The sequence below is a fragment of the Chelonoidis abingdonii genome, chromosome 7, assembly GCF_003597395.2.
Source record: "Chelonoidis abingdonii isolate Lonesome George chromosome 7, CheloAbing_2.0, whole genome shotgun sequence".
NCBI classification, from domain to species: domain Eukaryota; kingdom Metazoa; phylum Chordata; order Testudines; family Testudinidae; genus Chelonoidis; species Chelonoidis abingdonii.
The window spans coordinates 30,701,414-30,714,564 of record NC_133775.1 but is presented as its reverse complement, the minus strand read 5'-3'; the positions used below and the strand labels follow the sequence as shown (position 1 = coordinate 30,714,564).

The 13,151-nt window shown below is 42.1% G+C and overlaps 1 protein-coding gene across 1 annotated transcript in view; it reads left to right on the top strand.

Annotated features, from left to right (window-relative positions):
• Positions 1 to 13,151, top strand: part of COL24A1 (collagen type XXIV alpha 1 chain) — a 240,624-nt gene that overhangs the window by 202,536 nt on the left and 24,937 nt on the right. Inside the window, exons 47-52 of the mRNA XM_032779279.2 lie at positions 964 to 1,071; positions 7,526 to 7,633; positions 9,453 to 9,560; positions 9,652 to 9,705; positions 11,164 to 11,226; positions 12,660 to 12,713. Coding sequence (XP_032635170.1) covers positions 964 to 1,071; positions 7,526 to 7,633; positions 9,453 to 9,560; positions 9,652 to 9,705; positions 11,164 to 11,226; positions 12,660 to 12,713 — 495 coding nt within the window. The remainder of the gene's footprint in view (positions 1 to 963; positions 1,072 to 7,525; positions 7,634 to 9,452; positions 9,561 to 9,651; positions 9,706 to 11,163; positions 11,227 to 12,659; positions 12,714 to 13,151) is intronic.

Below are 13,151 nucleotides of genomic sequence, written 5' to 3'. Positions count from 1 at the left end.
AACCTGACAACAAACTGCACATCCTGTACAGAGTGGATGGACAGCATTTTATTGGATAAATTAAGTTATGTAGCAGTCCTAGAAGTTTAGTTATGCCCTCTGAAGTACTGAACAGATACATATATAGTATCAGTAGTGCAGAACAAAGAGAACATGGGAAAAGGCAGGGGAAAGGAAGGAGAAGCAGGGAAGAGAGGAGCGATGAGAGGAGGCTTCTGGGGAATTTCAAAGCTTATCTCAGGCTCATTACAAGGTGCAAGTTTCTTGTACCACTGAAAATTGAAGCCAAGATTTCCATGACAAACATTTTACATATTTATATCACTATTTAAAACACATTTTGGATGAGGCATAGTGATCTAGTTGGAGAGGATATTTTGTATTGTGCTAGCATTCACTTGAGATAGTTACATGAGTTCTAAGCCTCTTCCACTAGTATATCGCAGTTTAAAGGTAAATCATCTTGTTGAAAGAAATTCACTGAAGCTTTGATGAAGATAGCGTGATAGCATTCAGTGAAAGCTTAACCAAGGGCTAGCAAGGTGAGTGCTGTTTAATGAGAGGTGCTTGTGTTTTTGATACAGACTTGTTTGAATTACATAATTTCTCAATTATATAATAGCTCCAAATACTTCCAGAAATGACCTCTGACTTCTGAAGCCTTGGTTGTTGGATGTTCCACCTGAGATACCTTGGACCTGATGTGCAAACAGTCTCAACTCCAACTGAAGTCACTGGGATCTGCAGGTCCTCAGCGCCTCTGAAAATCAGACCCATGGAATCTCAGGTTGGCCATCCAAACTCAGAGGCCACTTTTGAATTTGTTGATGTAGGTTACTGAGACTATTATTATAGTAGGGCCTCGGAAATATTTTTTTGAAATCTTTTTTCTATGACTTTAGACACTGCTCATGAATATGAGTAGTTTGAGTAGATTCATATTCTATTTGAATTTGTTTCAAGGGAAAACCAGGCCCACAAGGGCAGAAAGGTGCTTCTGGATATCCTGGACCAGAGGGCATTCCTGGGAATCCTGGAAAGCCTGGATTACCTGGGAATGCTGGCTTTCCTGTGAGTAACATATACCTACCTCTGTCCTACATGCTGTGCATATAAAGAGAGGGAGGCTGCAGGGTTAAGGAAAAGTTCTTTTTACAGCATTGTTTACAGCACTGTTGTTATGGCATAGTCATCCCATATTCTTTCCCACAGCAGCTAGAAAAGTATTGGGAGTTCCTTAATAACTACTAGAGATTGAGGCATCCCAGGTAGCCCAGAGTTGCTGGGAAAGTCTGAAAGGAGAGAGAGAGAGAGAGAGTGTGTGTGTGTGTGTGCACGCGCGCATGTGTACATACTTATGTGTGCGTGTGCAGTACTGGCAATGCCAATCCTACTTTCCTATAGAAAGACGGCAGGCAGTCTTCCGCCCTGCTGAACACCTTTTATATGTCACCATTTCACCAAAAGGAAGGACGGAAACCCTTTTGCTAATTCTCCCCCATGGAAAATTAGAGCCCATTGAAATCAATGAGGCTACTTACAGTAGTAAACACTGTGCCTGGTAGTAAGTATTGGCTGGATTGACCCTTCATTTGTTATGAAGATAAATTAGATTAAATTTGATGTAACTATTTAGTCGAGTTAATAGTTGACGAAGAAGTGCTATAAATACTGGTGTATTTGCATTTTGGTGGAAAAAAACAAAAAACAAATGAAATAACTTGTTCATAAGGGGGCAGAAGATGCATATTACTCTAGCTGTTAAAGGCTTCATCTCATACTAACTGTGGAGTTACAGGGTTTATTTCAAGTGACTGTAGTTCTTTGCAGTTGAGTTAAGAGGGAACACCATAATGGATAGCTTTTTCTTATTCTTTTTAGCCTGTTCAGTAATAATTCAACATTCTTCCAGTACTACTGAATACTGAATGTTAACAATAACATTGATGTGTATCTGCTTCAGAGATATTTTAAACACGAGTTAGCCCATAAAATAGAGCAGAACATTTGTTATGAAAGCACAGCAGTTCATCAGACTGGGAACCAGAGTAACATATTGAAAGGCTGTGGGAGCCACATTAGGAAACCTGCTATATTAATAGAAATGATGAATGGAATGACATGTGAAAAAGATACTCTGTGTTTGCTTCTAAGTTACATCATAATAACCACTAATTAAGGATGAGAAGGGCATCTTTCCATTCATTTTTTAAAACATGGCATAGGCATGTACTTTTGGTTTAACTCCATACACTCAACAGCATGTTTTTTTCATTAAAAATTGTTACTCTTCTGTACAGTCTGGAGTACTAATATATTTTAGTAGCAAATGTTCTGATGTTTCTTGATGTGGTAATTTTTTTTATAGTCATCCTTTTTGTACACAATAATGCTAATATTATTAGTATGTTTGGCATTTATAAAAAAGCATGTTGAATTCGAATGTCTCTGAAAGACGCTATGAGAAAAAGCACTGTCTTTTTATTATGTGGAGAGCCTCCTACACGAATAAGTGGTTCAAGGCTGAACAGTCATTTCAGTACATTTGCAATCAATGAGTCTGACATCTTGTTTTCATCAAGAGGAGCTCCTTATTATAAGCTTATGATCTCTTGAATTCTCAGACCTAATTAAAAAGAAAACAACATATCTATGGAAAGATCATACGTGTGTCATCCAAGGATGAGCCCAAGCAGTCATTTTCTATTACTAACACTGATTAGGACCCTGACCCTGCACATTTTAAACTGTAATCAAGCAAAACCAGCTATGTATCGGATCCAGATCCCATTTTACTGGTATCCTCAAACCTTGAAGTGTGGGGTTAGTTTCAGATAGATGGTTCCATCACTAATATAAACAACTTTGTATGATCCACACTACCCTTGAACAGGAGAAGTGAAAGAAGCCACTGGGATGTCAGCAAAGCAGTTTTGAAATATACAGTTATGTGGAAGATCATTGTGCTGGTCATCGATGTCCAGACTCAGTCTGCAGTTCTGCAACTGACCACACACATGGGGACATCAGTGCCAGCAGGGAGCCCCACTCATTTCACGTGTTGATTCACTTCACAGTTCTCAGTGCCTTTATCCAGGCCTATGGTGATGATTCTCAGAGTAAACATTGAGAGAGAAGGTCAAATCACAAAATCAGGGGTGTCATTTGTGGGGGGAGAAGGAGACTCCTGCACCCTACCCCAAGTTTTGTACAGGTGTGGTGCTCCCAGCCAGAGCTGTTAACTACAGCCCAGCATTAGTATGGAATATGAGTTCTGCAGAGGAGATGTGCTGCTCCCAGCTTGTGCCCCTGTGGCAGGGAGTCAGTATTTTGTTTACAGACAGAGGCAGCGTGATTAAGATAAGAAAGGGCTGATAATTAAATTAAGGATCTGGAAGTGGTTAGATGAACCTGTAAAACAGGAATCCCTGGTGAGGGGAAGAAATGTTAGAGAGAACACAGGAGACTTAGAAGAAATACAACCAAGCCTTCTGAGCCAAGTTTACATTCTGAAAAGAAGGGAGATTTGAGGGGCATGGGTCAAAAGAAGGAGCCAATACCCAGGGAAGGGCTAGAAGTGGTACAGAGAAGTTCCCACTCTACCTGTGGTACTTATGTGGCCCCATCGCCACAGTAAGAGTGCCTCACAATGTCTAACCTATTTCTCCTCACAGCCCCTCTGTAACGTAGAGCAGTGCTGGTATTCATATTGTACAGATGGGGCACTGAGGCACAGAGAGAATAAAGGCCAGATTTTCCAAGGTATTTAGGAACCTAGTGGGATTTTCAAAAACACCTACAAGGCTAGGTGCTTTGTAAACCCCACTAGATGCCCAGCTGCATCTTTGAGAGCCTAAAAACCTTTGAAACTCTATACCTAAGGCACTGTGAGTGGTCTGAGGTCATTCAGGAAGTAGAATCCAGATCTCTCAGGACTAGGGTGACCATTTGTCCCATTTTGGCAAGGACAGTCCCTTTTTTAAGCCCTGTCCCAGCTGAGCATTTGTCCCATTTGCTCTTGCCAACTGATCACCAGTTGGCAAGAGTAAACTGGAGAAATGCATAATTTTGAAACAAAAGTGGGGTGCAATTCTTAGCAGGGCACAGAGGAATATGCAGGAGGCAAATGGCAATGCCAGCCCTCTGTGGGAGGGAGGGCTCAGAACAGCGGCTTGGGCTAGGCTGGCACCGGGCGGGCAGCAGTGAGGGTTTGGGCTGGGCCCACGTGTGGGGGGAGGGAAGAGTACCTTGGCCTGGCCCAGTCTGGAGGTGGAAGGGCTTGGACCGGCCCAGTCTGGAGGTGGGAGGTCTTCAGCCGGCCCCAGGAGGTGTCCCATTTTCTCTTTGGGAAAATATGGTCACTCTACTCAGAGCTAGCTCCTTATCCCCTGGACCAGCCTATCTCTCTGCAGCATGATTGTGCAGAGGGAGCGGGGAAGGACTCTGATAGATGGAAGCAAAACCAAGAAGGCCAGTTCTCTAAGACTCCAGCAAACAGTCCCAAGCGATTGGGAAGCATGGTTCACAACAAGTAAAGCAGCACAGTGGTCAGGAAGGATGAAGAGAGAATAAGAGGAGATCACTTAATCCACAATAGGTGGCAGGTTCGGCCCCAGGCTGGGCTGTATAGCAATGGCTGCTGTGCAATTTTAGATTTTAACTAAAACCATTTTGTTTTGTCATTTTTTGTTCTGCGTTCGAGAAAAGGAAGGCATGAGAAAGTGTCATTTGACTATCAAATGTGTTTACGCCTCAAATTCTTAGTCAGATGTATTGAGCTGTATCCAGGCCAATTCCAGAAGAAAGAACAACGATTATTGTCATAATTTGTATTATTCACTGGGCACCGTCTGTGTGCTCAGCACTGTTCAAAATGTGCCAGAAAATGTAGTCCTTGAGCCAATGTGTATAAGATGTGTAGTCCTGGATAAGCTGGCTCAGATATTTAAGTATGAAGTGTATAGTTATTGAGCACATGTTAATATCTGTGAGTGGAGGCACTTATATAAGGCAATAAAAATTTGACTTGATTGAGGATTAGAAGATTTGACCCTCTAACTGTCATTCAAGAGGAAGAGCTGCCCAGAGGTCCTGTGCCTGTTTATTTTCCTTTCCTGCCTGATATACCTTGGAAGTCTCATTTCTTTTCTCATCTTTAAAATGTGGAATTTTCTTGGCGTTTGGTTTTAAATACTCTCCTGTGAAAATTGCAACTCAGTCACTGTAGTGTTGTGTTTAAGAGCTTTCTGGAAAGTAACTAGCCTTTGCAGCGTTGCCAACTCTCATGATTTTGTCATGAGTCTCATGATAATTATTGTTTTCCTTAAAGCCCCAGCTCCTGGAGTCAAGTGGATATGTAATTATTTCAGACTTCATTCTTAAAGAAAAATGAAGTTTCTAGCCCTCGTGGCTGTGGAGAAAGCTTTAAAGCATGACCCCAGTGCACCCTAAAGGCTCAAAAAGCAGAAGGCAAATAAAAAGAACACCAAATCTATTATTTTTAGATAATCTCATTATTTTAAAGCCAATCACATGATTTTTGGTGAGCTTGATTCATGATTTTTGAACACTTGGTGTTGGCAATACTGTGAAAGTGACTTGAAAGTGTCAGATTCACTCCTGTTTAAAGTCTGTTTTTAGTCTATTTGTAGTGGGATAACACCCCTCGAGCTCCAGGCAGGTGCAGTATGAACTCATGGGGCCTGCCCTAGTAGGATATTTCTAAAAGTTAAATGATCTATTTCAAGTGTGATGAACTGCAAAAAAAATGATAGAAAGTAATTAGATTTTTCTACAATTGTTTCAATTGTTCTGTTCAAGAGTTAGAATATATATTAAAATTTTAAACCTAACCAGTGTCCCTTAAGTGACTTGATACAAGATGTCAGAACATAGAATCATAGAATATCAGGGTTGGAAGGGACCTCAGGAGGTCATCTAGTCCAAGCCCCTGCTCAAAGCAGGAGCAGTTCCCAACTAAATCATTCCAGCCAGAGCTTTGTCAAGCCTGACCTTAAAAACGTCTAAGGAAGGAGGTTACCTACCTCCCTTGGTAACCCATTCCAGTGCTTCACCACCCTCCCAGTGAAAAAGCTTTTCCTAATATCCAACCTAAACCTCCCCCACTGCAACTTGAGACCATTACTCCTTGTTCTGTCATCTGGTACCACTGAGAACAGTCTAGATCCATCCTTTTCGGAACCCCCCTTCAGGTAGTTGAAAGCAGCTACCAAAATGATACCTAGTTTGGCAGCCAGCAGATACTGGCTGCCAAACTAGGCATCATTCTTCTCTTCTGCAGGCTAAATAATACCAGTTTCCTCAGCCTCTCCTCATAAATCATGTGCTCAGACCCCTAATCCTTTTTGTTGCCCTCCACTGGACTCTTTCCAATTTTTCCACATCCTTCTTGTAGTGTGGGGCCCAAAACTGGACACAGTACTCCAGATGAGGCCTCACCAATGCCGAATAGAAGGGAATGATCATGTCTCTCGATCTGCTGGCAGTACCCTTACTTATGCAGCCCAAAATGCCATTAGCCTTCTTGGGAACAAGGTCACACTGCTGACTCATATCCAACTTCTTGTCCACTGTAACCCCAGGTCCTTTTCTGCAGAACTGCTGCCTAGCCACTCAGTCCCTAGTCTGTAGCCATGCATAGGATTCTTCCGTACTAAGTGCAGGACTCTGCACTTGTCTTTGCTGAACCTCATCAGATTTCTTTTGGCCCAATCCTCTAAGTTGTCTAAGTCCCTCTGTATCCTATCCCTACCCTCCAGCATATCTACCACTCCTCCCAGTTTTACTGTCATCTGCAAACTTGCTGAGGGTGCAATCCACGCCATCCTCCAGATCATGAATGAAGATATTGAACAAAACTGGCCCCAGGACCAACCCTTGGGGCACTCCGCTTGATACTGGCTGCCAAACTAGGCATCGAGCTGTTGATCACTACCGGTTGAGCCCGATGATCTAGCCAGCTTTCTATCCACCTTGTAGTCTTTTCATCCAGTCCATACTTCTTTAATTTGCTGGCAAGAATAGTGTGGGAGACCGTATCAAAAGCTTTACTAAAGTCCAGGAATAACGTCTACATCTTAGTATTCGAGCTAAGTGGGTCTAATAATTATTTAATTTTTGTTCTTTATATGGGAATTAGATACAGTGCTCCTGTCAGCAAATTTCTGAATTATCTGCGAAAAAAACATAGAGTTTTCAGATGTCTAAGTAGCCCCTGGAATCACAGTTGAAGTTGCCCCTCCTCCAAGTTTGAAGTGGCACCCCAGCACAAAATGTTGTTTTAATTACTAAGAACAAGTTTATTTATAGAGTAATCACAATATGTTTTACAGCTGTATGCTATTGTTTAGCTGTGTGCACGCATATACAGAGATGTGGTATAAATATATACACAAATATATAAAAAGCATTGGCTGAACATTAAAGTGTGTGCCTGTTTTAGTGTACAACGGAAATGCTGCCAATGGCTGTTCTGATTGTAATCAGTTGTTCTTGTCTTGTTAAGGGCAATAAAGGAAGCCCAGGAATAGCAGGGCTGGCGGGGTATCCTGGAACTCAGGGAGCAAAGGGATTGCCAGGCATGCCAGGTATCAGTGGAGAACCAGGACTAAAGGTACTGTGAATGATATTTTATTATGCTTGTCAGATTCAGTATTGTTGACATTCCTTAATCTTCAACTTAATCTCCTAGCTGTGACAGATCATGGGACAACAAAACACCTTTTAATAACACTAATGTTAATATCAAACACACATTTGAAATGTAAGACTGCAGACTGCATAATTTTTCTTGTTTCTCACATTTTATAAAAACAGAGCAAATTAATCTGGTTTTGGAGCATCAGTTCCGATCCATCAGCATTTTACTTCCAGCACCAAGAACCAATCAAAATTCATCTATCTGGCCCAAGCTAATACAAGTTTTAGAGCCAAATCCTTTAGTCTTACTGAGGCAAACTTCCCCTGACTGACATGGGAGTTTTACTGGAGTATGTCCTGCATGATTTGTCCTGTGAAGCAATCCATTAACATTTGATTGCAATACTTTCAAGTGTAGGGTCCAATCTGAGAAAGTGGCAGGCATCTCTGAGCTTCAATGGAAATCCAGGGTGCTCAGTATCTCTCATGACCAGATTCTTTCTTCTTGACCCCAATATCCCAAAAGGAGAGAACAATTTGAGATAGCTCCATTTTCCAGGCAATTCCAGATACCATAATAGCATGTTTTGATCCATCTACTAATGTGAAACTGACTAAAAGTAAACTGAAGCCTGTGCCGTAGGAAGCAGAGAGTGGAAACAGAAATCATTTTCAGGATTTGGAGTGGAATGCTTGATTTAAACTGATGATTTCCAGAAAGTCCATTTTTCTCCACATGATTTTACTGGTAAACTGTTTTTAAAAACAAAAAGATTTTATTTAGAAAGTATGAAGAAATTTTCTGATTTCTCTGTTATCTTTCTATGACTACACTTTGGAACTAACTATTCTAGTCACTACTAATTATGTGTATTATGACAGTGCTCAAAGGCCCCAATCGGAATTGGGTCTCTTTTGTCCTAGGTCAGTATCAGACTGTGGCTTTGTCTACACTGGAACCTGAAAGTCATTCACAGATGTGAAAAAACACCCCTTCCCCAAATGACAAAAGCTTTGCTGACAAAAAGTGCCTGTGACTAGCGCTTTGTTGGCAGGAGAGTTCTTTTGCCTACAAAGCTACCGCCGCTCGTTGGGAGTGGAAGTTTTTTGTTGATGGGAGAACTCTCTCCTGCCCAGGGCTGGCTTCAGACACCAGCGAAGGAAGCAGATGCCTGGCACGGGCAATAGAAAGGGAGGGCACTCTGTCTGTTCTTGGGGCAGCATGTCCAGGTCTTCAGCAGCAATTCAGTGGCGGGTCCTTCACTCCCTTCCTCTTCGGCGGCACTTCAGCGGCAGCTCAATCGGGTTTTGGTTTTTTTCTTCACCACTTGAGGCGGCAAAGAAGCTGGAGCCAGCCCTGCTTCTGCCAATAAACAGATGCTACGCTGTGCCCCTTTTAGCTGCACAGCTGTAGTGGTACCCCTGTGTCACTAAAACATGCGTAGTGTAGACATAGCCTGTTCCTGCTCTGAAGAGCTGACATTCAAGGAACAGACAATGGGAGAGGAGAGAGAGACAACTCACCGGCAAAGTTGTCAGGGTGATGTTTTGTGTTCCCGACTCAAACAACAATCAAGCAATGTTTCTATTTTAGTGAAAGGAATAATTACTGGAAAATATTCCTGAAGGAAAAGTAGTGAAATACTGTACAACTTTTCGAAATAGTGAAAAAGTTTGTTACTGTAAGCTGTTTAGCTGCATAATTCTTTTCTGACACACTTTCATTGAGGAGTTAATCTTATAGCTGTTCTGTTGCAATGATAAGGAAAGATGCATTATCGGTCTCTCCACAGGGTGAGCAAGGGCTTCAGGGTCATCCAGGAAAACAAGGTAAAAGAGGCCTTCCTGGGGTACAAGGTGATCAAGGCCCACCAGGAGATCCTGGATTGAAAGGGAAAACTGTACGTATCTACCACGGATGACACAAAATAATATTCTAACAGTTCAGTCAGCAACATGGAATAATAACCAACATGCCTGCTAATATTACAGGGAGAACTTGGAGATCAAGGTTTGATGGGGTTTCAAGGATTCCCAGGTCCAAAAGTATGTGTGCATCTTTTTTTTTCTTTTTAATTAGAGTTTAAGCCATTTCCAAAGAAAGATGGGGCAATTTTTAATTGGTTTTAGTAATAATTGGTTTTTAATGTGTCCTGAACTATTGGACTGTTGCAGACATCGAGCTATGTATCACAGATTTAAAGTAGAGATCAAAAAGTAGGATTACCCCTTTTTGACCTGAATAGTTAGCCAAAGTTCAGAACGCTGTAGGCTGTTTCTGTTAGAGGAGAAACTGATGATGGAGTCAGGTATCTGTGAGGAAATACTGTTTATTTACAAAGACTGTACAAAGTCGTCATTCCCTGAATACAGGTGGAATCAAACTATGGGGGAGAGTTTCTTTGCTCACAGCTCCAAGCCCCTTTCAGCCAGCACTCAGCCCAAAAGCTCTCACTCTCTCTGGGCTTTTCTCAGGGCTACATTCTTGGTGCTTGTCCAGGCTGTGGCTGGCTTTTTCCACTTTCTCTTGGTATGTCTACACTGCAATTAGACACTCGTGACTGGCCCGTGCCAGCTGAATTGGGCTAAGAGGCTCAGGCTAAGAGGCTGTTTAATTCCAGTATAGATGTTCAGGCTACAAAATAAGCTCTGGCACTCTGGAGCCCAGGCTGCAGACTGAGCCTCACATCTACACCACAGTTAAACATCCCCTTAACCTGAGCCCCACGAGCCTGATTTAGCTGGCACAGGCCAGCTGGAGGCTTTTAATTGCACTTTTAAATACCCTCTGTGTCTATTTCGGTGGTGTTTCTCCTGCTTCTCTTTCTATCATGCACACACCTCTGTTACAATACCCATCCAAGCCCCTCTCCTACATAATGTCAAATTTCTTTGAATTTGTTTTGAGTGTTGTCAGATACCTGTGTTTGGGGTAGAGGCCTCTACTATTTCAAAAAGGAACTTAACTGTTTCTTACAGCTATCTTAAATAAAAGGCACCAGTTACATCCCCCAGTTTCCATGAGTTTTAGCCTAACCCAGAACAGTAATATTGTGAGTCCTGGTCTACACTACCACCTTCTGTGAATATAACTGCATTATAACTACAGAAAATCCACACCCGAGTGATGTAGTTAGACCAACCTAACCCCCAGCGCTATGTTGGAAGGAGGACTTCTCCCATTGCCATAGCTACCACCTCTCAGGGAGGTGGAGTACTTATGCCAACGGGAGAAGCTCTCCCATCGGCATAGGTAGCATCTTCACTAAGTGCTGCAATCATGCTGCTGCCACCACTGCAACACTGTAAATGTAGATAAGCCCGGAGTCAGTTTGTTTCATGTTTTCACTTTGATTGCTCTTAGCAAGTATCATGCTTCCACTTTCCATATTGTTCTTTCTGAGAAAAATAATTGCTTACGTACAGTAGTTTTGGCTGAGATACTGGCTAGATTTTAATCTGTCAGATGGTCAGGTGATTTAAGCTTTTTATTTTTATTTTTAGGGTCCTGATGGGGACATTGGTTTAGTTGGAATTCTGGGTCCTAAAGGACCTATAGGCCAAATTGTAAGTATTAGATGTAATTCTACAAAATAATTCTCACAATACTATTTAGTTGGTGCACCTTCATTTTCTATAGCCTTTTCAGTAGAGCTCTGTAATCAGATTGAATGAGCCGAATAACTCCCTTTTTTTCATAGCAAACCAAAACATTTAGTCAAATTCCCACCTCTGAGCAGCTAAAAAGGGCCAAACTCTGCCTCTGAAGGGCAAATTTGGCCCCTGGGAATAGTTAATTCAAATGTCACATTTAGGAATTATTTTTTTTAAATGAAGAGTAACTAAACTGAACTAGCTGATTGTGTCCGACCTGTGACAGCTTTTCATATTGTAATTTTCTCTCCTGTTACTCATCCGGAGATCTGGAGGCACTGCTGGAATTTATCGATAGTGGTATTTGAGGGAGAGAATATTCTTCCGTCGCACATTCTGGGGTGATAGCCAGTTGCAGCTCTGCAGATCACATTGTAAAATTCTCTATTCTTCACTGCCAATGATGGGGTCTTAGCTCTTGTGATATGTGCCCTGACATCACTTCTGAGAGAGTTTGATTAGCTGGCGTCTGAGATAACCAGCTTGAGAGACTTATTTTTATAGCTGTTTTCTCTTCCTGATCATCGGTGTACAGGAAAGACAATGGTTTTGAGCTATTTACCCAAAAGGAGCTTTATCATTCATCAGAATGAAACAGGAAAATAGCTCTAGTAGCAGTGTTTATTAGTTGTCTTATATGATTACTTGTTGGTAGCAATATACCTCAGGATTTGGCTGACGGTAGCTCAAAACAAGGAATATTTGGCTTTTGGGTAAACAAAAGAGTTCATTTACCATTGCTTTTAGTGCTTTGACTTTCATAGCCATAAAAAGGCTCTCCAAACACACACATACACACATAATTACTGATTATTAAAATAATTATCTGGTTCATTCCCTGTTGATAGTCTTCAGAAAGCCAGCATTGACATGGCACTTTGAATATATATGACATCCTGTGTTGCTTCATTACTATGCTGTTCAGGGGCGGCTCTAGGCATTTTGCCGCCCCAAGCATGGCAGGCAGGCAGGCTGCCTTCAGCGGCTTGCCTGCGGAGGGTCTGCTGGTCCCGTGGCTTCGGTCCGCCAAAGCCGTGGGACCAGGGGACCCTCCACAAGCAAGCCACTAAAGGCAGCCTGCCTGCCGCCGTTGCAGCGACCGGCAGAGCGCCCCCAGTGGCTTGCCGCCCCAAGCATGCGCTTGGTGTGCTGGTGCCTGGAGCCGCCCCTGATGTTATTGAAAGTTTTAGGCCTATAATTATGCATGGAGGCATAGTATGGTGTTATTAAATATGAATACAGTTATTTGAAGACTGAGCAATCTTAAAACAGAATATGTGTTTTTTCTGGGATTTTCTTCATGTTGAAATCATGATTAGCTAGTAAATGCCTTTGTTTGTTTACAGGGATACACTGGCCCCATTGGTCAAGAAGGCATAATAGGCCCAACAGGCAAACCTGTAAGTTCAAGTCCTTAGGTTTCCCTTTACATTTCACATGATTTGTTAGGATGTTCTTTCATCCATATGTTTAATTATGTCTTAATAGAAGATTTTACAACTTAAACAGTAGCTAGCAAGACTATTTTCATATTACACCACAAGCTACTCTATGTGACTCTAATATAAGTAGAGCAAACTAAAAGATGGCAAGTGCCATTGCAGTGAACCAGTTCTCTTCTTGACAATGCAGTACACATAAGGTGAGAGTCCATGTGGCTCCTCTAATTGGCTCAGCACAGATTCTGTAAACCACAGAGAGGAGGTGCCGTAGTGGCTTCAATCCATCTTTCTATTCTCCCAATCTTGGGGAGGACCTATCATAATACAGGCAGCCTGGGGGCCTGTGTAAATTAAGGCAGCCTGCTTTGGTCATCCTCTGGCCCACAGCACTGCTTA